Here is a 24670-nt window from a genome sequence, read left to right as displayed (position 1 = left end):
TCCTGCGAGCAGCCATGCCTCAGCACACCGCGTACCTTTGTGAAGTCACTTGCATGCAGAAAACTTGAACTCGTTTATGCAAACTTCTCACTGAACGAGATTTTGTTTCTTCCTTTTTTCCATTAGTGCATCCATCGGGATCTGGCTGCACGAAACATTCTGCTTTCAGAGAACAATGTTGTGAAGATTTGTGACTTTGGACTTGCCAGAGACATCTACAAAGACCCTGATTACGTGCGCAAAGGAGATGTAAGTTTATCCAAATCGACTGCATCTTACAGAATATGTTTCCAGCAGAGCAGAGAAAATACTCTAATTGAAACAAAGCTATGACTCACTAAGCAGAAAAGAAAATTCAGCTATCCTTGGAGAGTGGAGACCAAAGTAGGTTTAGCTGAATCAAAAGCAGGACCAGCTCACATAGTTTAAACCAATTTGACATTATAATTAGAGGTGATTAATAAGTGAGATACTGTACATTGGTGAGATAAAGCAGTAAATGATCTCTTATCTACTTTTGTGTTCATAGGCCAGACTGCCGCTCAAGTGGATGGCACCTGAGGCCATTTTTGACAAGATCTACACAACCCAGAGTGATGTTTGGTCTTTCGGTGTTCTCATGTGGGAGATCTTCTCTCTGGGTAAGTGTCGTGGCTCAGTTTCATAATACAAGGGGGCAAAGGAACCGTGATAATGTGAAAGGTGGCTCACTCTAGGTCGACTGAGAAGATCCCAAATGATCTGCATCAAAGTCATCAGTCAAAAATCTATTTTATTATAATATTCAAAACACAAACTGTACAGCAAACACAAGTGTTAGGCACAAGTTGAAAATAGCATACACTAATGTATTTAATAAACGATTATATAATCTAAAAAAAACCACTGTATTGGACAAAATATTTTACTTAAATTAAAATAATTGATATATACTTCACATTGAGTTTGTTCATGCAGCTCAGTCAGACGCTGGTCTCTGAGAGGCTGAGTGTAAAGGGAGCTGTTTCTCGGTGGACTCTCCGTGCCCCCAGCTCGACAGCCTCACCAGATGCACTGTGTTCTAACTGTCTTCCACCACTGTGTAATTGTGCCTTAGGGACAAAGGGCCGGGCCGTACATTGTCCGCCTGAGAAAATGATTTTCATGCCACTCGTGTACAATGCATTAGTGAAGTTTGACTGTGTGTTTTTTTTTAAGTACAGGCATGGGCCATTAAAATGAGAAAACACCTCCTTTTTAAGCAATCCGTTTCTTTGCAGCTGGCAACACAAACTCAGTGTAACCAAGCAGCCAGGTCATTGTTAAAGTGGGCCCCCCGCTGTGAAACCACTGCAGCCTTTAAGTCAGCATTGTGTGTTGGTCCGTGATTGCCTGTGCACCGTGCCACAGCGCTCACCACACGTTTCTAAAGCGAGACTCAACATGAAATATTGTATGTTGAAATGTCACCATGGGAAGCAGGGGAGACATAAGAGGAGCAAAGCTGGATGTATCGCTATGCTGTACTTTTTGACGGTGCTGCTTTTGAACCGCCGCCATACAGTGTTGTCCCCCTCTGCGCTCGAGGGAAAACTGTGTCGAATCGCATGCGCTTTTAAATGTAAAGCACACTGACGTCATTATGAAACTTTTTTTCTATCCTTATTTTTCATGCTCTGTCTACTCTACACCCTCCTCTTCACTCCCGACATATTCTCACCACATTTTTCGATTTAAGAAACACTTACACATCTGGTAGTGTTGGCCGAGACTCAGGCGAATAAATCAGGAGACAAAGATACAGAATGACCAAGAAAAATGGCAAAGAAATGAGCTTTGGAATCTGATACCAGTCGGAGGTCAGATGTTTTAAGTGAAACCGAAGTGTGTTTTTCAGATCGCTCTCCGTGAACCAAAGGTGTGTCAGTTCCAGTCTGTGGGTTTCAATATCCAAATCTTGTTAGTGAAGTGTTGATGCCAGAAGTGAAACAGGTCCCAGTAGTGTCTCTCACAATACATACACACTATTATCAATACATATGTCAGAAATGATTTGTCTTATCATGATATAGAAAAGCAAATGACAGAATATTTTTATCTCATCATAAAACACGTATGATAACTTTAGACTCACACTATAATGAGGTACGTATATAGATATGTGTATAAGGACCCTGAGCACATGAGATACAGATGGAGAAAGTTTATATCCACTTTAGTTACACAAGAACACTTTACATTCCACAACACATGTGTGAAAAATGAACTTAGATATCAAAACATACTGAACATATACACTGGTATATACAGTGTTAAGAAATATATTATGTGTCAGAATATGTACAGTGAATGGATTGCACAGTTGAAAATATTAAAGTGACAGTCCATAGTAGTGGTGCATGTTTGACTTGGAGCAGAGCTGGTTGTAAAGTCTTTATTTAGAACCTTTGTGTCACTTGTAAAAGTTACATTTTCATATAAAATATTGCTTAGTAGGATTCAATGCTCCATGATGCTAGCTGTAAGGCGTTTATTACATTTTAAGACAGTTCAAAATCTATGGTGTCAAGAATCATCAGTCCACAGTTGGAGTACTGCTTGTGTGTGCGCCAGCTGGGATTGTGGTAGTGTCTGCATCGACTGCAAACCAAATTCGTGTGGGAATTGTATTATTATATTATATAAGTAATAAAATGGTCCTGATAAGCAGTATTTTCTCATTAGAGTGAAAAGGTTGCAAAACACACATCAAAGCTTTAGTTAATAGATCACATACCACAGATATAGTTATTTTGTTCTCTTTATCTCTTAAGAGTTCTTCATGGTCACTACTAAGCTAAACATGTGGTTTCCTGACGTATTAGTGGGACCACAGAGACGATATTTGATATTGTGTGAGGGAACTCAACCAAGAACACAAAAATATTATTTAAAAAGTTTCCAAAAATGTGTTGATTACTTAGAAGTTGGATTTATTTTCTTAAAACTAACAAAAGTGGATATTTGATCTGAGTTGGTTCACTGTGAGAATGTTTGTTTTCACAGGGAGCCGAGCATGAAGCGGGTTTTGGCTCAAAATTCAAATTTCACAACCAACATTAGTTCAAAGGTAAATAAAATTAGCGGTGTTTCCCTTTGGGTCGACGAGTGACACATTTGACAGATTATCAATGCAGCAGTCCAACTATAACAATATTACACATTCACTCTATATCATGAGTTAACCAAAAATCACTCATGCTATTGATCTTTGGGGCACGTTGGGGTTGAGTGTGTCAGTATTCACATTCCAGATGTAAATTGTGTGTAACGGTGAACATAGTGAGGTTGTTCTTTTTTTCTTTCCAAGTCACTGTAGTGTTTCCTGTAGGTTGTCGATTCACTCAAGGAAACTATAACATTGTGTCGATGTTTCGTTCAACAAACTTGACTTCTCTTATTTCTCATCCTGACTTTGTATTCCAACGTATTATCACCATCATCAGATTATCCAGTCTTCTTCATTCTTTAACTTTAATTTCTACTTCCTGTTTACTCATGAACTGTCTCCTTTTTCATGTAAGACACACACTCACCAGTAACGAGACAACTTTGTAATGAACTTCTCCCCTTTTTTCCTCCACCAGGTGCGTCCCCGTACCCTGGCGTGCAAATTGACGAAGAGTTTTGCTGCAGACTGAAAGACGGGACAAGGATGAGAGCGCCAGAATACTCTTCCACTGAAATGTGAGTGAAGTGTATTTCAGAGCAATATCTTTTAATTTGATCCTAACCTGTCCAATTTAGGATAGCAAATATATGTAAACAAAAATGTTAGATGTAGTTTCATCATATTCCACTGATCATACTTTTATGGGATTGTCCTATAGTGAGAAAGAGAGGTTTTGTTTCTCTCTGCCAGATGCAGCTACAGCAGCATGTTCTCCTTATGAAGGCCAAGAAAGTAAAACCAACGAGTCAAAACCGCCCCTATCGATATACACCTGAGAGAGGGCATTGTTTCTCTTTGGTAGAATCCGAAGGTCAGAGGTGGCTGATAAGAATCACGGGGGTAACCCTACTCTGAAATGGTCCAAGAAGAAACAGTTGCTACTGATTAGCTCAGCAGAGGCAAACTTTAAGCTCTGGAGCATTTGCTGATGGACAACGCTGCTGCTGTAACTGAGCCATAGGTTTCCACAATGAGAAGAGTCACAGACTGGAGACATGTGATGCAGCTACACTTTGTAATAGGCATACTTTGGCTCTTCTGTAATGTGTGCAGCCGATCCAGATCCAGCAATCACAGTCTGCGCTCTCTGAGTCTCACACTAACATATGTGCATAAGTTGTGTCTGGTTTCAATTTAAAATGAATCATATAGTCAAACTTCACAAATCTTATTTGTTTTGAAAGCATAATTCTGCACTTCTGCTTAATAATGATGTGGCAACAAAAAGGTCGAGGGTTTTATGGCAACGTGTGCCAAGTTAAGCTAACTGAATGAATTTATCAGCTCCGCGAAGGAGATGATGATTGGAAATGATGCACAAAATCCAATCCAGACTTTAGGTTTCAGTCGGTGCATAAGATCTGTAGATGCAGACTCGATGGTGCCAAGAATCTTTCGTACTTTCCGTCTTGGTTCAGGCTGTCCATTGATGAAAACACAGAACGCCAGAAAGGATATTTTGCCGAGGACTGTGAGGGCTGCCTCTAATTTAAAGCTCAGATAAAACCCGCTGATATCAGTTTAAAGGGGATGCACACTAATGCACTCGGAGTCGGTGGGATGAGATCTGCTGCGCCCCTCGAGAGGTCTGCAGTCGATCACGAACGTCTTTAAGCTCAAGTTTTGACACCTTGACCCCGACCACAAAGTTATAATATATGAATTATGAAAAGCATGTGAGGCTGCAGGCAGTGTTGAGCAATTAATTTCTGGCTCCGCAGCACAGATTCGTCAGGAATGTAGCGGATGCTGCTCAGTGAGTGGGAGGACAATAAAAAAGGATGCTCACTTCCCATCCTACCACACTTGCCCAACCGGAAAAAAGTAGCTCAGTTGTACAGAATCCCCCCCCCTCAAAAACACCACACTCCCTTAAGACCCAAACATGCAAAGGCAGGCTATTCATTCTCATTACGGGACCGGCAGGAAATGTGGTTTAAATTGTACAGTCATACAATGTGTCTACTTCCCCCCTGACTGATATGCATAAAGGCTGTGATCATACTCTCCACATCCTGTCACAGTAAGGAGAGCTACCACCTGGGCGACTGTACTCTACACTCATTAACATGAGAATCGCAGCCGCTCAGCTTCTTTCAGCCGGGGCCTAACAACACTGAGAAGACAATGCACGCAGATGGAGAGGAGGGTGGTGGTCGGTACAGAAGCAACAGACCATCTGCTTTTTCAAGTCCTCAAACTATACTTGCATAAAACTTAAGATTTCTGTGGGGAGAGAGGTGGGTGCGGCAACAGGAACAGGATGGGGCTCCATCACCACCCGATGCCAATCTGTGAGATGCTGTGAACGCAACTCAAACAGCTGCCGCGGTGCTCTGTTGCTAAATTCCCAAATTCCTCCACAAAATGAGACAGACCACTGGGATGGAAACTCCCATAAAGTCTCTGAGTCTTCCCACATGGGCAGAGACGCTGACAGCCTGTCAGAGACCTGAGCGAGGCTGCTTGCTCTCACTGGTCCTCACGCCCGAGACCAGGTGAGGATCAGATACAACCCCAGAGTCTCAGGACCACCTAAAAATAGAGACCAGAATATGAGCAAACACTCTAGATGACACTGGAGTTAGAGGTCACACAGATTCATTGGTTGCTCAATTCATAGGGGTTTGTTTACTGAAGGTGGAAAGACAAATTCTGAGCTGGCTGTGTTTCTACTTCTCAGTTTTGTTACATTTTGCAATACGCCAAAACCCAAATGTACAATCTGCTGCTCTTGGCATTAGGTGAGTGAACTTACAGTTTGCTGGGGACGTATCACAGCGATTGCTCAGTGGTGTCTTCTCTACCTGCAGATATCAGACCATGCTGGACTGCTGGCACGGGGAGCCACAGGGGCGACCCACCTTCATTGAGCTGGTGGAAAGCCTGGGAGACCTGCTTCAGGCCAGTGTGCAGCAGGTAGGATTAAATGTTATTACTCAAATATTATGCATTGCTTAACTTTCATGGTCAACGGTCCATCAGTATCATAGGTCTGTGTCAAAAATGGCTGGAATGTAGAGTTTATTATCATCAGCTGTTGAGCTCTGGTGTGAAATCAAACAAAAGGTTTATAGTGGAAACATTCTCTCTTACTTAAAGTATTGAAACATAATTTTAACTTTAAACCCTCACATTCTACTACAGTGTTCGTAATATTAGTTTCTAGTTCTGCAGAGTGACCACAAGTCCTGCAGCCTGGAGAAGATCCAAAGGGGAAGAAATACTCTTGGCTGCTTCTCCTATGGCAAAACTTCACAATAGGGACCAAACTTCAAAACACATGGAAACACCATGTAATAATTCATGTGACGCGAGATAACATTGTCTGGGATGAATTATGTTGTTGTGAGTTTGCTGATTTTACGAGGCTGTCAGACGGCTTAAGAGGTATTCGTCACTTATAACTACAAATATCCATATGAGGAAAATCACAGCATTTTTGTTTAATGCAAACATTACACTGCAAGGAAATATTTACATGTACATATGCACATAAACATTTCAACATTAAATCACTTTCATTTCTTGGGTCGTGTGTGTGTGACAGGAGTGGATCCAAGCAGATTCACTCTGAACACATGGTTCACGTGTTGCTACTCTTTTTAACTCCAGCTGCTTGTCAAATGGTGTTGAATCTTACTGCTGCCAGTGAGTTCTCTCTGTTTGTTGACCACGTTTTGTACTGGGTCAGATTTAAACTTTACTGTCCCTGAGTCCCTTTCAGATAAATAAGATAAGATTAAAATGACTGAAAACCATTGGACCTATTTTATGTTTTGTGGATTTATCCATATTGTATTGGTCAGTTGTAATGGATCACGATTATTATATACTGTTTGCATCTTGAATAATAATGAATGAATAAAACATTAATATATCACCTCCTCCGGGAACATGATTTACAGCTGATCCGAAGCTGCTTTAGGGCATTATCAAACTAGGCCTCACATTTTGAACAATTAATAATTGATATCTTAATATCTTTTTTCTAATGAATGTCAAAGGGTTTTGATTGTCTGTTTTGGATCAAGTCGAACCTTCAAATGTGATCTGAAAATGATTAATGGCCTGATACAGTGTAACCTAACCAGGGACTGACTATTAAAGCAGCAGGACTGATTTTTGATGAAAGAAAAATAGGGTGTTACTGAGGTCGATGCAGGAAATTAAAGAAAGTGGAACACATGCTCTTTTACAAATGAGTCTGTAACAGTTCCCTGCATAAGAAAAAGTCCAGACTGGAACAGTTGAGGGCTTTGACTCTCATTACTAAGGCTAAAGTTACAGTGTGACAGACTCTCACACCATCACCATAGGTTTACTCTGTGTGACCTTAGTTTCTTTGGCTGCTCGCCACAGCCTGGGGACGTGTGTTTATATATCATGCACGCAGCATCACTCTGCTTCAGTTAAACCCCTTGTCTCTCTTTAATTTGCATCATGTAAGTATGAGGCTGTGGTCTGAGATGTTCTGTCTGTGTTTGGTTGATTTAGGAGGGGAAGCACTATATACCCATCAACACAGCCCTGCTGGGTAAGATGGGAGACCCCTCCACCACGGCGGCATCAGAGGAGACACCCACGCGACCCAGCTCCCACTGTGACTCAGGGAGCAGCTGGTGAGAACATGGATTATTTTTCTGAAGTTTACATAACAGACGCCTGAAATTCCTGTGAACACGAAGAGAGGATATTATTTTGTCTCCTCTTCCCGGGCTGAGTCATGTTTTTAGCCACACTAGCAACGGGGCTCAATGGATGGAAACGTCAGTTGTGTGTCTTCGTCCATCATTCTGCTCCAGACTGAAATAATCTCACAACTAGCTGATGTATTGTCTTGACATTTGCTCCAGATACCAGAGGTTCCCAGATAATGAATCCTAATGACTTGGTGATTCGCAGGCTTCTCCTGTTACAAGTTTTCACTAAAAAGATTAAAGATCAACATCCACTAGTTGGATTTCATGCAGATAATAGACTGTATAAAATGATGGATGACAAGACAGCTCTCCAAAAGGGAAGCCAAATCGTCTGAATCACCCCTAGCGGCTGATTACAGTATAAGTTTTAGACAAGGCCTCCTCCATGTTAGATTGGAAAAGAAACTAAAAAGTTAAGGAAAACACATAACACATTTTTTCTAAGATGTAATTTTAGTTAGTTCTTATCACGTGTCTTATCACTTTGGCCAACCTATAACTTTTCAACTATGCTCACTGTCACCTCAAAATGTGTCAGTAAGAGCATGTTAGCATTTAGCTCAAAGCACCTCTGTGTCTAAGTACAGCACCAGCGAGCAGCTAGCATGGCTGTGGACCCTCAGTCTTGTTGGTTGCAATTGTGCAGCTGAGTTCAAGATAATACATTTCCAAATAAATCACCTAATCTGAAAGACATGTAAACTTATCCGATACAGCTCTCAGTCTGTTTTGCGAAGGAAATGCCCTAAATTATCTTCTCTGCCTTTCACTGAATAATATCCAAAACAATTATTGTTCCTGCAGGGCTCAGGCTGAGCTCTACAAGGAGAACATGTTGGCCTGACCTGAGCACAATGGGCGGCCTGATTGGCACATGATAAGAAATATACTCCGGGTAACTCAATGGTCACAGCGCTTTCAATATTGTGGCTCCTTTGAGGAATTTCCCCAAAAACCATAGAGTCAGCTCTAAGATTTATGTGCACTTAAAACAATATTTTTCAAAGCTGTGGGTTTTCACAAGTCCTCCAAGTGTTTATTGAGGAAGTGTTGAAAAGCAGTAATGACAGTTACCTCTTAAACTAAATTAAGCAGTAGTTTTAGCCTCCGAGTGTTGAAATGCAAAGTAAACAATATGTGTTTTCAATGTACAATGTCACGGACTCTTCACATTGTTGATCTAAGTGATTAAGTTCCTGTGGTTTCTTTGTTTTTGCAGAACTTTGCCGTTTTGCTCCAGCATAATCGAATGATTCTCTGAACAGAAACAGATCATTTCAAGATATTTTAGACACTTAACACTGGAAATATTTTTTTCCAGGAACATCAAGATCCGTCCCGCTAGTGTGAAAACGTTTGACCAGGTTACCATGGAGGACGGGACAAATGAGAACCATGAGGTGAGTTATTACACCAGAGACACACACACAATATTCACCTCCACTGTTCCCAAAACAAGGGAGTTAGGTAACAGACATTTGATTTAAAACTCCATGTCAGATCATAAATCATATATTTGGCTCAATTGTATGAGATGATATCAGAGTTAAAGTTTTCATATACGTGGTTTATTGGTTAAGTAATTTCACAGCTGTCATGTCACATGGAGTCCCACAAGGCTTAATACTTGGCTCCATTTGATTCAGTTTTATCTGCTTTCTTTTGGCCGTGTGATTTGTTACCTGGACATTGTTACTACCAGTGTTACACCAAAAACACTCAGCCGTTTTTTTCAGTCCTAAAATCATTATTCCCTGCACTGCTCCCCAGCAACTATAAATAACTTATTTATAGTTGATCAGATGTTTTCTGCATCTGATTCCTCTGATGGGTCTTCATCAAATTTCGAACAGAATCAACCCTCATCGGTCTGGATTCTTGTTTAAGCTTCACACCACCTGTATTGACAATTATATTAACTTGTTTCTTGAATTGGTTTTATGTTGTTCTTTATGTTTTGCTCAATATAATAACAACAATGCTTGACCAATTATTTTATTTTATGTGCACCAGTGTAGAATGTAGTAACTCTGGTTGTTGAAAATGAAGATAACTGACTTACTGACATTCACATATTTGTTTTAGTTCACTTCAGATAATAAAGAATACAAGATTTTGTTTTAATTATCCCTTCTCTGTCTTTCCATCATCATCAGGGCGGCTCATCAGACAGCGGGATGGGCCTCTCATCTGACAACATGAAGACACTGAAGCGCCTCGAGTCGCTGGCTGGTCGACCACTGAGCATTATGGCTCTTGCGTACGTAGACCACACGGCGCAGCACTACACTCCACATTCCCTGCAGGTCACCACAAACAAAACCCTGGAAGAGACTGCAAAATACCTGCATGGAAACCTCCCTGCTGAGCTGGAATGTAGACGCTATAACTGTCATACAACACACACTCAAGTTTCTTCTGTCTTAAAAAGAAGTCAGCAGCCAGTTTTCCCCTTTGTCTGAAGAAACCATGCGTGAGGGACAGACGCACAAAGGGGAAGTGGGAGGGGAAAGGCTTGAAGGTGACAAACTGAAGGACTGAGCACAAAAGCAGAGCGGCTGCGTCACTTGAGGGCTGGGCTGTTTTAAAAGTGCACACTAAAACCTCTTTGTTTCCACCAGAAGAGCCCTGAATACGATACCTCCCAGACTGACTTAACTTATGACGCATGGCCGTCCTCTTCAGTCCAAGACTAAGTTACAAAGACACATAATCTCAAAAAGAGCGATGCAGGCGGTGTGTTTCTCCAAAACCCTGCAGAGCATTTGATGGCTTTAAGATGTGGATGCTATCGGGGTGAGAATATAGAACTGTAAAAGTTTTTTTTTAAAACTGAGACAATATGTTCTCACTTAAGGTGTTATTCAAGGATAAAGTCAAATCTGAGTCACATTTCTGTAAATCTTTTTCTCATTATAGTCTTACCACATATTGAGTTTACAGCAGCTCAGTGGCAGGGTTAATTTACGCGGTCAAACACATGTACACAGCAATTACACTTCAAACCTTCTAGTCCTAACTGTACCCTGCACAGTAGCAGACACTACTAGGACTATTAATGTGTTCACCTCACATGTAAAAACACCCACCCTCACTGTCTGTTTGATCAATACGTGAAGTTGAGGTGTCCAGGACGCATCATAGGTCAGTTTATGGCATCAGGACGTCAGTGGTGCAGAAAGAATCAAGCCAGGCATCCAGAGAATGATTGAAGCCAAGACTTCCTCGCTGGGCAACCACTCAATCACTGCCACCTTTGAACTTAGGATGGTTGACGAGGGCCTCCCCTGTTAGCTATGGATCTTTTGTGCAGCTCAAGTCCACCTGTTGCTCCCTCTGGCTTCACCACTTCTCTAACCTGCCCTCCTTATTTTAGTATAGCACATACAACTTCAATTCAGCAGGGATCTGACATTATTGCTGAGGAAGTTGCCCAAACAAGGATGTAGATTTTTCGTTTTCCAAAAAAGCAAAATATCAAGAAATTCATAGAAAAACCCCAACAATATTTATTTTTACATTCACAGGAAATAAGAACAGCTAAAAGTCACATTTGACTTTTTCTGAGTAGAAGGGATTTTTTGCTCTGACTCATTTTGTTTCCCAATGCTCATTTCCCAATCGTCCCCTGTGTCAAGCTTGGTATTGGCAAAACAACACTAGACTATTGTTTGGTGTTTTCGATGCCTAGTATACCAGGTAGTTCAGTCATCAGAACGGCATTCCAGTTCAGTGGCATCACTTCCGCCTGCTGGGCTGTGACCCTTTGGCCTCCAGAGAGAAGCCCGGGAAGCCCTTGGCAACCTCCATAGACAATAAGAGGCAATTACTCATATTCTGAGCATCAAATGAAGCAGAAGAACTGGGGATGATTGATTACATCATACATGAATGAGGAAAGGTTTGGGCGATTGTACAGCTTCACAAGGGGCCACTTCTTAAATCACAAATATCAAGCAGGCCTCTATTGTGAGAGGAGTCAAGTCAAGTTATCGTGAAGAAAACAAACCGTTCACGAAAGAGAATCTTGATGTTGTTCCCAGTATGTCACAGCTGGTAGTTAACCAGTCACTCACTTCAAATATGCTGCAAAAATGTATAAAACACTACGCACTAGAAATTTTGAAAATGCTCTGAGGCAGATTTGAATCCAGCATAATTTCTCAGGATTTCAACCATTACTCCTAGTTTTTGTTTCTGTTGTATCATATTTGATTTTCAGGGTTTTTGCAAACAGCTCCTAACAGCTTGTCCAAGTCTGATGATTTGTCCATTATCCACTTATAGAAGTTTGTTTTTTATAGGTGGTTATTTGTACTCTAGCTTTTATTTTCATTTAAGATAAATTATAGAGAGTCAAATTGTTTTCCTGTCCATGATATTTTGTTTTAAGAAGCTGTTATTTGGCTTTTTGCTTAAGAATAGTTGCATTCTTGTTGCACAATGATGGACTGGTTATATTTTTATATACATGAATGAGTTATATTTATTTTCCCCCTCTGTGTTTTCAGGATGAAGGCAGTGAGTAAGAGTAAAGAATCTGTCCTGTGTGACCCAGAGAAGGAGAAGTACCCCCCCACTGTTCCCTCTCTGGACTTCGGCATGAACGACTCGGTGCTGGACGACTCAGCCCTGGACGTCGGCCTGGAGTGTCACAGCCCACCGCCCGACTACAACTATGTGGTGCGCTACTCCACCCCACCTGTCTAACCTCCAGCTCTTCCCCTCTGCAGCCTGAAGGCCATCGCTTTGTTCTCCTTTGTTTGGACTCTTATCTCCGGACTGTCTTGCGGCAGAATCTGAGAGGAAAACCCCACAAGGTTTCCCTCTGAGAACGGACGCTCTGAACCCGCTCATGAATCTACTCGACTGTTACTTCTGCATCTTCTAAATTCTGGAGCTTCCGCTGTGCAACAAAAGAAAAACCTGTAGAAGTTGATTCAGACATTAGCCCGACCCTAAAGCTGCTGGTCCGTTCCACGCTCACTGTGATTTGTCAAACAGCTGAAAGCAGGCTCAGGTATTTCTTTTATCTACTGTGAAAACAAAACGCGATGATTCCAGCTTCACCACAGATCTATACAAACTACATTAAACAATAACTCCCAGAAAAGAAAGGAGAAATGATAGCTGAGACTTTTAGATATTTTTTTATAATTCGTACTGGAAAATAATCTGTTAAATAAAGAGGCTCTTTTTGAGGTGCAGCTACTTTTTCATAGGATCTTAGCTAAGTCAATAAAAAGCAATATGAAAAATTAAATAATGATAAATTGTGAAAAGTACAAATATAAATATATCAGCTCAATGAACTCAGGTTGGCACACAGTGACAGAGGAGAGGACTGCTCTGTCATGTAGTGGTTGAAGATTTCCTAAGTTATAGGAAATCACAGGTTAATGGAAGAAACAGGGTAAAGCTGAGATTTAACAATATATTCAGATTCCTCTTGCCCCAGATCTGGTGTTGAAGAAACTCAAGTATTTTTGTTTGGTTGAACTAAAAAGAGCGAAGGAAACCAGATGTGTTTATATTTCTTTTGTATAAACTCAGTTGGAAAAACAGAACAAAACTTAATAGAAACGGTTTCTTTAGAAAGCATTAGTGAAATAAACTGTGTATTTATTTAGTAAACACTGTCACTTAGTGTTCATTTAGATTCAGATATAAGACCAGTCTTCCCGATATCAACATGTAACTTTAACTCCACACGTACATGCTGTTTGTGCTGCTGTATAAACTGATATTAAAGCTGAGGGAATCTGCTTCTGTAGGAAACACACGTGTGAGTTTTCTCCGTCCTTCCTCTTGTGCTGAGTGTTAGTTAAAGCTTGCAGGGCAGGCTACAAAGACTCTGCATGTGTGTGAAGTTCTGTTCCTCTCCACAGTTTTATTATCTGTTCATCTCCATGTTTAAACAACATTTCAGGCAGATTATTTGTGATACACGATGTATTGTGTGTAAACTGTGGACCAAACCTTCATTCGAGCTCATGTGTAGCTGCACACACACCCTGTAGAGAAGCGGCTAGCTCGTACTCAATGACCTGGTATTAGCATCCGGCCTGAGTGATCCAGTCACAAGTGGTCAGCACTGAGTTCAGGTGTGAACACACCCGGATAAGTCCTGAATGCATCCTGAGATCCGATCACACGAACCACAATCGGAGGAGGTCTGGGAAACATTTGGCCACATTCTTCTCTCTGTGTGACGGCAGATGCTTCATGGGTCACATGTGTAGGACGGCTTACTCAGCTGAGTTCCTCTAACAGTTTCATAATGAATCAAACTTGGTTTTACGCCTCTTACTGTCCATGCACTGATGTGTTTGTCACCGCAATGTTAACACAATCGACAAATATTTCTTCATAGAATATCTTCCCACGGTGTTGATCCGTCCCTCCGTGACTCCGTGACTCTCTCTCTCTGTTACTCAGGTCCACACACAGATATTGTCATCTGACACATCGTTAAACTTTTAAACTTTGTAGACTCAAAGAAATGACACACATCAGTATTTGAATATGGAGCGGCTGAGTAAGTTTCGATCACAAGCAGGACGTTTTTTTTGGTTATACCAGGCGTTAACAGGAAAAGTCAATTCTGTCTATTTTTGATCATATCTCTCAGGACTAATGTTAATACCGGGTGTGCACAGGGCCTTCGACGACTGAAGGAAAAACAGTATTTGTTAGTGAACTGCAGTGTAAAGTTGATATTTTGAATCCAGAGTGATGTTTTATTTGTGGAACCAATTTGTTTAAGATTGTGGACAGGAAGTGATGATGCACTGATACTTTATATCAAGTATAATGGTTTTTTTTGTATTCTAAAGCTATATTATTATGAAACAGTGTTGAGGGTCACATTTTATGAAGATTTCTGATTTTTATTGTGCATTTTTATTTAACTCTTAACTCTAGTGCCTAGTAGGAAATTAATGTTCACTGTACTTGTTGTATTATTTCCCGCCTAACATCTTCATGTTCACTTATTATAACCCAGTCTTTTTTATTTTAGTTACTCCTCTCACAATAACAACCTTAATGCAAAGATAAATTATTAGTATTTGGATTTTGTTGCTTTTTATATATATATCACAATGAGTAATGATTCCTGCAGCAGCTCAAACATCAACGTAGCTTCTTCTGTTTTGTTCATGTAGCGTTAACAAGTTAGTTTGAATGAAAGTGATGTTCCTTGACACTGTTAACTGAGCATATGAAGTAAATAAATGAATAAAGATTTATATATTTATACATTACCAGACGTCTCGGCGCATAATTGTGTGAAATACCAACATACATATTGTTATAAAGCACTGCGCTGCACTTTGGCTCTACCAGTGACCAAATATCCTTGAGGATCCCCTTACTTTTTCGCTAGCGCCACCCTGAGGATCACATTAGAAGTGAAAAGACTTGAAAGCCATCAGATGGATTAAGTTGCATTTTCAGGCAGATATTCATTGTATTTTTAACCTCGATTTAGGCCAAACATTAAACCTATCCATTACTTTGTTTTATCTGTTTAACTTGGCAATGACCACAGTATACCGATATTCTTCAGCCAGCAATTTCAAGTGAGTTCACACATAACTCAAAAGCAGCTTCAATAAAAAAAAGTGTTGCAAATAAAATAAAATTCAGAGTGTGACTGATGACAAACTTGAAATCAATGAACTGCGATGCACACCACTGATCCCCCAATGTTCCTGGTTAGTGATTCTTTGTTCTCTGTGGAGCCGCCGTGGCTCAGTGTAGACGGAGGGTCATCCACTAACCAAAAGGTCGGTGGTTTGATCCCTGGGCTCCACCAGTTCACATTCCCAAATGTATGATGGCTGTGCTGACAGTCTATGATAGAACATGTGCTTTGCGAATGTGGTCTTTGAGTAAAAAAAACTATAAATACTGTCAATATATATATATATAAGTAAAAACTGTTAAAGTTAAACCAGTGTCAATTTACAATCCCTTATCACAGGTTTGAAGTGGTGAAAAATTCCAGTTGTTAACAATAAAGACTAGAGCGGCACCTCGGCCATAACCCAACAGTCATGAAACCACATTTAAATTCAGTAGATCCAGATTTTTATTGTATCTGCACCAAATTACAGACACCCATAAATGTCAATCCGTCACATACATATACCAGATTTTTTCATCAAGAGCTATGAATTACTCTCTGACAAATCAACTGAAATGCTGAAAATCTCACAACATTAAAGAAAGTGAAAAAAATCCTTGATCCACCCCCTAGATCCGAGTTCTTTCTAATTTGTTTCATGGCAATCCCTCCAGCAGCTTTTGCAGAATCCTGCTGACTAACTAGCAAATGTAAATATAACCTAAATAAAATCTGGAACATTTTAATAATTTGTAATAATTTAGAAAATGTGTTTTTTATCCCTCTCATTCCTTCAAATCATCTCGTGACCATTCAGTTTTATCTTGCAGCCCCTGTGAGGGTCCCGACCCGCATGTTGGGAACACACTCAAATTTTACTTGATTATCGTTCTCATTCCTAAATGAACAGGTCTGTTTAGATTGGACTGTGCCATCGGTGTTTGGCACCTCTGCTGCTCCTTGGACGCTGAGAGACTCACTTCCTCGCCAGGACACGGTGTCGGCAGCATGTCTGTTCACCGGGACAAAGCCCGTCCAACAAGTGGGGAAGGAAGGAACTTTTAATCATCCTGGTCACGACCGGGGGACGCCACACACCGGGCTTCCTATGGGAGCGTACGGCCTCTGCTTACTGGTAGTGGGTGTGGTCCGCACGCCATGAGACAGGTCGGGCCCTTGACCGTCTCCATGTGTCCTCACAAGATTTACTGTGTTTACCGGGAGCTGGGTCCCCGACATTACACCCACACACATATCAACAACCCCCGATGTGGACTATTTCCAGAATGTGAGACACAAACAAACAAGGGAAGGATGTCGGAGGGGAAGGGTATTCTTCACTGTCATGTTTTTTTTCTGCTCTGTAACAAACAGTCCTGTGTATCTGCACCTACACACAGTGTTTTTCCATTCAGGCGGAGGTTTGACCTTGATACGTCACCTCTGAAGAAACTCTGTATAAAGATTCATTCATAAATTCAAATCTGAATTAAAAGCGAGTTCAAGATCTGTATGAATTACAAATATCCTTGACATCAAAGATAACACTTTAGTCTTTATAGCTCAAACAGTCAGACAAGGAATCAATTCTGAACTATATTTTTTAACATAAAAAAGGGTCATGCATATTAAACATAAGTACAGTGTATTCATATGATAATAATTGTTATTATTATTATTAGTGCTGTTATCATTGCTGACCATTATAATTAGTAATATCGTTACATCTAAAAGTATCTTTATTATTATTGTTATTGTTATAACAAAAATGCTTTAAATATTAGTCTCAGAGGTTAGTTTATAGCTGATTGTTAACTAGCTGTTAGTCAGGACTTAGTTCTTCTCACAGTGGGAGAAACTATGTGATTCATTACCATCCAGTTTGTGGTCAGTACCACACCCTCTGTGCCGCCTGCTTGTTTCACCCATTTACAGTAACAGTTGCATTTATGACCCCCCCCCCCCACACACCTCCTCTCTTGAAAGTTTCCACAGCCTTTTTACCCAGAGCTGCACATTACTCCATGAATCATTCAAAAAGAGGTGTGAATTCAGCGAATGTCTGTCATCCAGAATTCAACTGAATATGAGTAGCTTGAAGTCCTATCATGTACTGATTGGAGGACAAAGCAGGACAAATCCCTGCTGTTCCCAGACCCCTGCCCAAGAAGGTGACTGGTGAGCCACAGCCAAGCCTCTCATTACAGAACAATGAGCCGGATACTGTCCCTGATGAATTCCTCACGTCAGGCCACCGTTAACAAGCAGAGTGAAGGGTCAAGTCAACAACATACACATTAATAAAGACGTCTATGAAGGGCTTCAGCTGCACTGTGGTTCAAAAACAACAGACTTTGAAAGTCTGACTTGAGTAACTGTAATGTTCACGGGTCAGTTCTGACTGATGGATGGTTGGTTGGTTGGTTGGTTGGTTGGTTGGTTGGATGATTGCTTGGATGGTTGGTTGGATGGTTAGTTGGTTGGTTGGATGGTTAATTGGTTGGTTGGTTGGTTGGTTGGTTGGTTGGTTGGTTGGTTGGTTGGATGGTTGGTTGGTTGGTTGGTTGGTTGGTTGGTTGAATGGTTGGATGGTTGGATGAATGGTTGGATGGTTGTTGGATGGTTAGTTGGTTGGTTGGTTGGTTGGTTGGTTGGTTGGTTGGTTGGTGGGTTGGTTGGTTGGTTGGTTGGATGGTAAATTGGTTGGTTGGTTGGTTGGTTGGTTGGTTGGTTGGTTGGTCGGTTGGTTGAATGGTTGGATGGTTGGTTGGATGGTTAATTGGTTGGTTGGTTGTTTGGTTGGTTGGTTGGTTGGTTGGTTGGTTAGTTGGTTGGTTGGTTGGTTGGTTGGATTTGATCCAAGAAGACTGTTCAGCCTTGTGGGATTTATGGGATCTACCAAATGACATTCTAGTTTTGCATATATTTAGTCATAAATAAACAGTGGATTTGAATCATCCTGAGAAGGGCCTGAATGTGTGAACTGTAGTAGTTGTTCCGTTTGTCAGTACTTGCACAGTACTACTCTTTATTTATTTACTCCCTGTGTTTATCCATCTCAACCAAAATATTTTACTCATGTGTGAAAACTTTGCAAAATTATTGATTTTGAACAAAAGCTGTGGAGCTGCTGTGACCGTGCTGCTGGTGAAGAGAAAAACAGCTCATGAGCAACTTGTGGAACATCCTGTGACTGCACCTGTGTCACTTATGGAGAAAGTTTATCAAAAGCTCTCGAAACATCACAGATCGTCAATCATGTTTCATTTTATTCTGGTCGACGAAAAGTGTTGTGTATCAACAACAATCAAAGAAAGTTTAAAGAGTCTTTTAAAACACTTTCTGTGAAACAATCCAAAAGTTTGTATCAGTCTGATCTGAGAGTGACTTGTAACACTTGAGGAAAGTAGAAATGCATTCACTTTATTCGTAGCATGTCCCCGACCCGTCCCCTCACTCCCAGTTTGTTGAGGAATCACAAACAGAGATCAGACTTGTATCAGATAAGCTCGGTGCTTCTGATCGTCTTCTGTGAGGTTCAGGGTCGACGAGCAGCTCAGAGTCTGTGTACGTGTGAATTTACCGACTTTAAATACTTTCCAGAGAATGTCAACAAACCTCCGACAGCCGTGAACCCTCGGGAGCCTTCAGATTCATCAATGCCCATTCAAAGGCAAAAGTGCAGTGAAACCAGCTCACCCACTTGCCCCCATTGTTTACCTCTCTGCTGGGGGGTAAGGGGTGTATTGAAGGCTCATGCACCAGGAGGGCCTGGGAAAAATGCAGCGACCACAGCGGTGTAATTAACGTGGACATGCTGGGGTTATGTCGGGGTTCACAGGCATATTTGTGTGTCGTCCGGTGAAATGTCCATCTGGCTTCAGTGCTGCCGAGTTTCTCTGAGTCCGAACGTGAGACATCAGAACATCCGAACCTTCGCTGATGTCCGGTGGCTGTGAACTCGTCTGATCTCTGCTGCACTACAACCACATTATGGGACATTTATAAAATAGCTCAGACCGAAGGGGAGGGGGGTTGCCTGAGCGCCGCACCTCAGGCGATAGCTGCAAAGGAATTCGGGTTCCAGCTGATAAAGGAATCATTTAGAAATGTTTGTGATGCAGCCAAACCAGTGACTTGCCACAGGGGGCAGCTGACTTGACTTGACCAAACAGAAGTAACCAAACATTGATGTTATAATCAATCAATCAACAGGAACAGCAATGCAACATTTAAATATCAGAAGAAGGAAGTGCTGAATACACACAGTATCTACCTGTTTTGTCTGAACATATTTTTTGGGGTGAAATGTACCTGTAAGAGTTCAACACTGAAGCTTCATAGTTTTTGCTTTGTTATAGAAATTATGTTTTTATATTTTTCAATAGGAGAGATCTATGAGACAGAAAAAGAAATTCCACATTAACTGAAACATGCAACATCAATAGGCCGTCCATCTGCCTGTCTGGGTCAGGACAGGGAACATGATCATCAGGGGAAGGTGTCCTACATTACTATGTGTTTATTGATGATAACCCTGAATTATTGTGAGTTCAAGCACTATAATATTTATAATTATTATAATTAAAGATTGATGCTCGATTGACAGTGTAAATGTCAACAGCCTTATTTCTTATTGTTTTATATTATCTTTTCATCACTGTGTCAATCAAATTTTCGTTTAAAATCTTTTGAGCATAAAATTTTTTAGGTCAAATTAAAAAAGTCGAGCGTCCTCTGGAAATGCTGAATTTGTTCATTATGTTTCTTTGATGCCCCCCCACCCCCACCCTCGTAAATTGCCTGAATTCCTTGAAACCCCCTTGATGTAAAACATCTTCACTCTTCTGCAAAACAATAACAGCTTGTGAACGTAAACATTTCTCACAATCTCGCCAAAATCTATTTTCTGACCAAAACCCTGAAACATGGCTGCTGCATCACTGTCCATGTGTTTTACATTACAGACGACAAACAGAGGATCGGTGGCCTGTGTCCCAGCCATGCAGACCCCTTCTCTAAAAATAGTAGCAGATGGTCCTGGTCCTGCCGAGCGCTGCAGCCACTTCAATAACATCAATGCAGTTACGCAACAAACTGAATTCTTGAGCTGCTTCACCCCCAACTGTCACTTATTTACTACATGGACCCTGTGCTGAGCTCAGGGAAATACCAATGTTACTTTTGGATATTTGAGTATTGCTGTCATTTTCTTTTATACACATTTGTATATAGCCAGAAACTGGAAGTACATTTTATATAATATAGTATGCAGATGAAACTAAAGGTTGGATTTTAAATATGCTGAATCTTAACTCTGATCCCTCTCATTGTAAGTGTGACTCTCCCAAACCGATCACAGAAGCTGTAATATGTCGGACCAAACTTATAGAGGGACCGAATACGTGTCCGTCCCATCTGTGTAAAGATGGTAAAGAATAAAGTTGTCAATGACCTCAGGACCTGGATCCGGCAGAGACCAGAGAACCAGAGTAATAACCAACATGTGATTTCTGACTGATGTGTGAGGCTGCTCCAGGTCGGTGCTTTATGAGAGCTGCTGCAATTTGTCCACAGCTTTGCAGTCAGACTGGTGTTACACTTCAGTTGAGCCTGAGCCCAGAATCACTCAGTGTGACGCAGCAAATTGGCCTGGAAAGTATCACAGCCACTCTGTCATTCTTTTCTTCAATAAACTACCTATGTGCTTAGTATATTTTATCTCAGTCACTTCATTATAATATATATAATATTTAGGTTGAATCCAGTGTTTTAATGATCAACAGCTAAGGAATTTATTTCTGCACATCTGTTAGAAGACGGGAATGCAGCTCATAACTAACTCAATTGCGCCATCTAGTGAATCCACGACCAGTTTGTTAATGGAAGGTCACATCCCTTCAGTGAGAGACACCTGAATTTAAAACATTAAACCATGACCCCATCCCTGTGTACAAGCACCCAGATGTAATCAGCTGGCGACTGAGAAGTGAAAAATGGACTTCGATACTCAGAACACAATCGAGGAATTGAGTATTATAGTAGAGACTTTATAAAAAATATAGTTTGATCTCACTACTGGAGTGGGTGGATGGATGGATGGATGGATGGATGGATGGATGGATGGATGGATGGATGGATGGATGGATGGATGGATGGATGGATGGATGGATGGATGGATGGACGGATGGATGGATGGATGGATGAACACACTGAGTTGCTTAACCTCATGAAAGATGTGACTTTTAAATAGGCCACAGTTGAGATTTTATTCCTGTGACAGTCTTGTCTATTTAATCTGTAACTTCGGACCAAGTGTCTTTTTGTTGAATAACAGACTTAAGTGATTATGTCATATAGACTGAATCATAATAAGCGAGATATTGTATGACCAAAGCCGTGATGACACATGATCACTGCTTCTGAATCAAGACTTTACATTGATTCAAAACAGATGAATGCGATTAGACATACAGACCAACACAAAAATATTTTCTCCTCGAGCTTCTTGTTGACATGTGGCTCATGAGGGTGTCACAAGAATCATCTTAAACACAGAGCTCAAAATCAGAGTGAAGAAGTTTCATGTTGCAGCTGAACACCTCTCACCTCACCCTCCCCTTCCAAACATGAAAGAGAACCAGTGGGAGCTTTTGATTGTCATAAAAACTCAAAAATGTTTAGTTTGTCCAGTTTGGGCTACTGTAAAAAACATGGCAGCCTCCATAGAGAGGAACCGCCCCCCATGTTAATATATGGTATTTAAATATAAAGGTTTCATTCTCAAGAAAACAACAATTCGTACAATTTAGATGAAACACACTCGTTAAAACATGACTAGGATTATTCCAGTTCAGTCAATAGATCCATTTCACCTAAATCTCACACACTGAACCTTTAAGTGCAGTTGAGGATAAAACATGATGTGAATAACAACGTTTACTAATGACAGGATGTTACAGTTTGTTCGACTCATTGTTGTCTCATTAAATATCAAAAAGTTTACAGTCTTTGTGGTTTGTGGGATTGTTTCAGTAACTTCCTGTCATCGGAAACACAACCATCTGTATGAGGCATTTTGAAATGCTGCTGTGTAACGTGGTACACATGTTGTGTGTGGGTGGAGGCTGCCCCCTTGTGGTGAATCCTCTGACGCGTGGACACAGAGATTTAACCAGTCACCACTTTAATCACAACAGCTGTAGGTTTGTAGACGTCCGCAAGGGGGCAGCAGCGAGTGGGAATCCTCAGTCGAGAAGATTTCACAGGAGAAAAAGTCATGTCTGTGAACATGTATGAAAACAAGACAGTTTCATTCATAAAACCCATTTCATTACACAGAGTAAGATTCAAGGGACAATAAAACAACACAGAGACACAATTGAAACAGTTTGAAACAATTCTCAAGCTGAATAAAAATAGATTGTAAAGAGTAGAATAAAGAGGTCAAGAGAAATTAAAAGGATAAAATACACATGTATAAAAACAAAGAGATAAACTGGGGTGGTACCTGACTGTGAACATTGATGAGAAAATAGTCCAATAGGAAATGTTGTCAACTGTATTGACATGGCCATGAAGTTCCTACAGAGTTGATTCGGTGAGTCAGTTCTCAAGAGGCCTGATCTGACCTGTGTCCTCACTGTCATGTGCTGCATGAAGACGTTACATGAACAGAATTCATCAATAATAAATAAACACCTTGACACAGGCCTACAAACCTAGTACGTTAACAAGAAGGTTTACACATTTATTATGAAGGCTTAACACTATTCTAGTGTAAAGTCTCTGCTTAGGCCTGCAAGAACAAATAGAGAAATGGCAGAATTTAAAGGTCAGAGCATGTTGCACCTTGTTAAACCCTGTGAGACAAATTGTGATTTGCAAATATGGGCTATACAAACAAATTTGATTGAATGATTGATTGATTGATTGATTGATTGATTAATAGATAAATAAATAAATATATAAATAAGTAAACAAGCTGTCATTCTGGACCCAACAGATCATAGGCTGACCGTGGACTGTCACAGATTGTCTCATAAATATTTTGTGGTCAATAAACAGATGCTTCAGAGACGCCCATGAACATTTATGACTTTTTTTCATTGGACTTTTAGTCAAGTCATTTAGACAGCTCTGCTAAACGAGCACACAGACACCTGCAGAGTTCTCCAGGAGAATATCAGGAAATTACATGAAACAATATGAGAATACAGGCAGACAAAAAAAATATATAAGAATAATAAGTGTGTGCTCCTGGGGGTGGTGGACCATGCCATCGAACTTTTATGATGATTCTGAGAAACACATGTGGACCTCATATTAAGTTTAGATTTAAAAAACAAAAGCATTGAAATTATGTTTGAGTTTGTTATTTCTTCAACTGAATTAACTTCTTGGATTAAATGTGAGAAAAGGCTGAATAAATGCCCAAATGGACCAAAATACTGAGTGGAGTTGCGTTTTTAAAACTCAGTTTTTGGATTAATTGAGTGGTTCGTTCCCTGAGACCTGTGACACATGTTGGACATGAAAAAAACCCACCAGAGAGGAAAAAGAAAAATAAGTCGAGTGTAATTGCAGGAGACAGCAGTGAGTGATGTGTCGCAGGCCGCTGTTTGTCACAGAGGGGGTCGTCGGAGTTTCCTTGTAACCGGAATTAGCTGTGAAGTGCGACCTTGAGGTGTGAACACGGAATACTAAAGCTGCGGCTCGCTCCCAGAAAGAAAGTCGCTCATACTTTGCACCTCGTTTGCAAGTGAATATCTTAAATCAAACTGGGATTCAGTGTGAAGTGTGGTTGGAGGTTCCCACAGTGACAGGTCTGTGGCTCACTGGATTAATGTCACTGGATAAAACTGTCCAACTATAATCTGTCATTATGCTCAAACTAAATTTATTGTCCAAAGAAAGTGAATGAAGCCCAAGATAATAAAAGTATCTGTGCGTAATTACGCACTGGCCTTTTTGCTGGATGCATTAGTGCACGCGTGTCCTCGGGCTCTTTGCAGGCCCGTGAAGCTTGAGCAGCTGATTGGCTGTGGTGTTAATTTATTCACGCAGAAACCGAGCTCAGGTTCAGGATAGGCCCACTGTCAGCTGATGACGCGCTGCAGGACAGGCGCAAGGGGACAGCTGGGCCGG

General features: G+C 40.8%; 1 protein-coding gene across 1 annotated transcript in view; it reads left to right on the top strand.

Moving 5' to 3' along the window:
• Window positions 1-15158, top strand: part of kdrl (kinase insert domain receptor like) — a 42732-nt gene extending 27574 nt beyond the window's left edge. Inside the window, exons 23-30 of the mRNA XM_061079303.1 lie at window positions 127-249; window positions 530-641; window positions 3606-3705; window positions 6004-6109; window positions 7688-7812; window positions 9215-9293; window positions 10050-10153; window positions 12405-15158. Coding sequence (XP_060935286.1) covers window positions 127-249; window positions 530-641; window positions 3606-3705; window positions 6004-6109; window positions 7688-7812; window positions 9215-9293; window positions 10050-10153; window positions 12405-12603 — 948 coding nt within the window. The 3' untranslated portion in view covers window positions 12604-15158. The remainder of the gene's footprint in view (window positions 1-126; window positions 250-529; window positions 642-3605; window positions 3706-6003; window positions 6110-7687; window positions 7813-9214; window positions 9294-10049; window positions 10154-12404) is intronic.
• Window positions 15159-24670: the final 9512 nt, after the last annotated feature.

This window comes from Limanda limanda, chromosome 10, assembly GCF_963576545.1.
Source record: "Limanda limanda chromosome 10, fLimLim1.1, whole genome shotgun sequence".
In the NCBI taxonomy this organism is placed as follows: domain Eukaryota; kingdom Metazoa; phylum Chordata; class Actinopteri; order Pleuronectiformes; family Pleuronectidae; genus Limanda; species Limanda limanda.
This window is presented reverse-complemented; position numbering and strand designations above follow the sequence as displayed.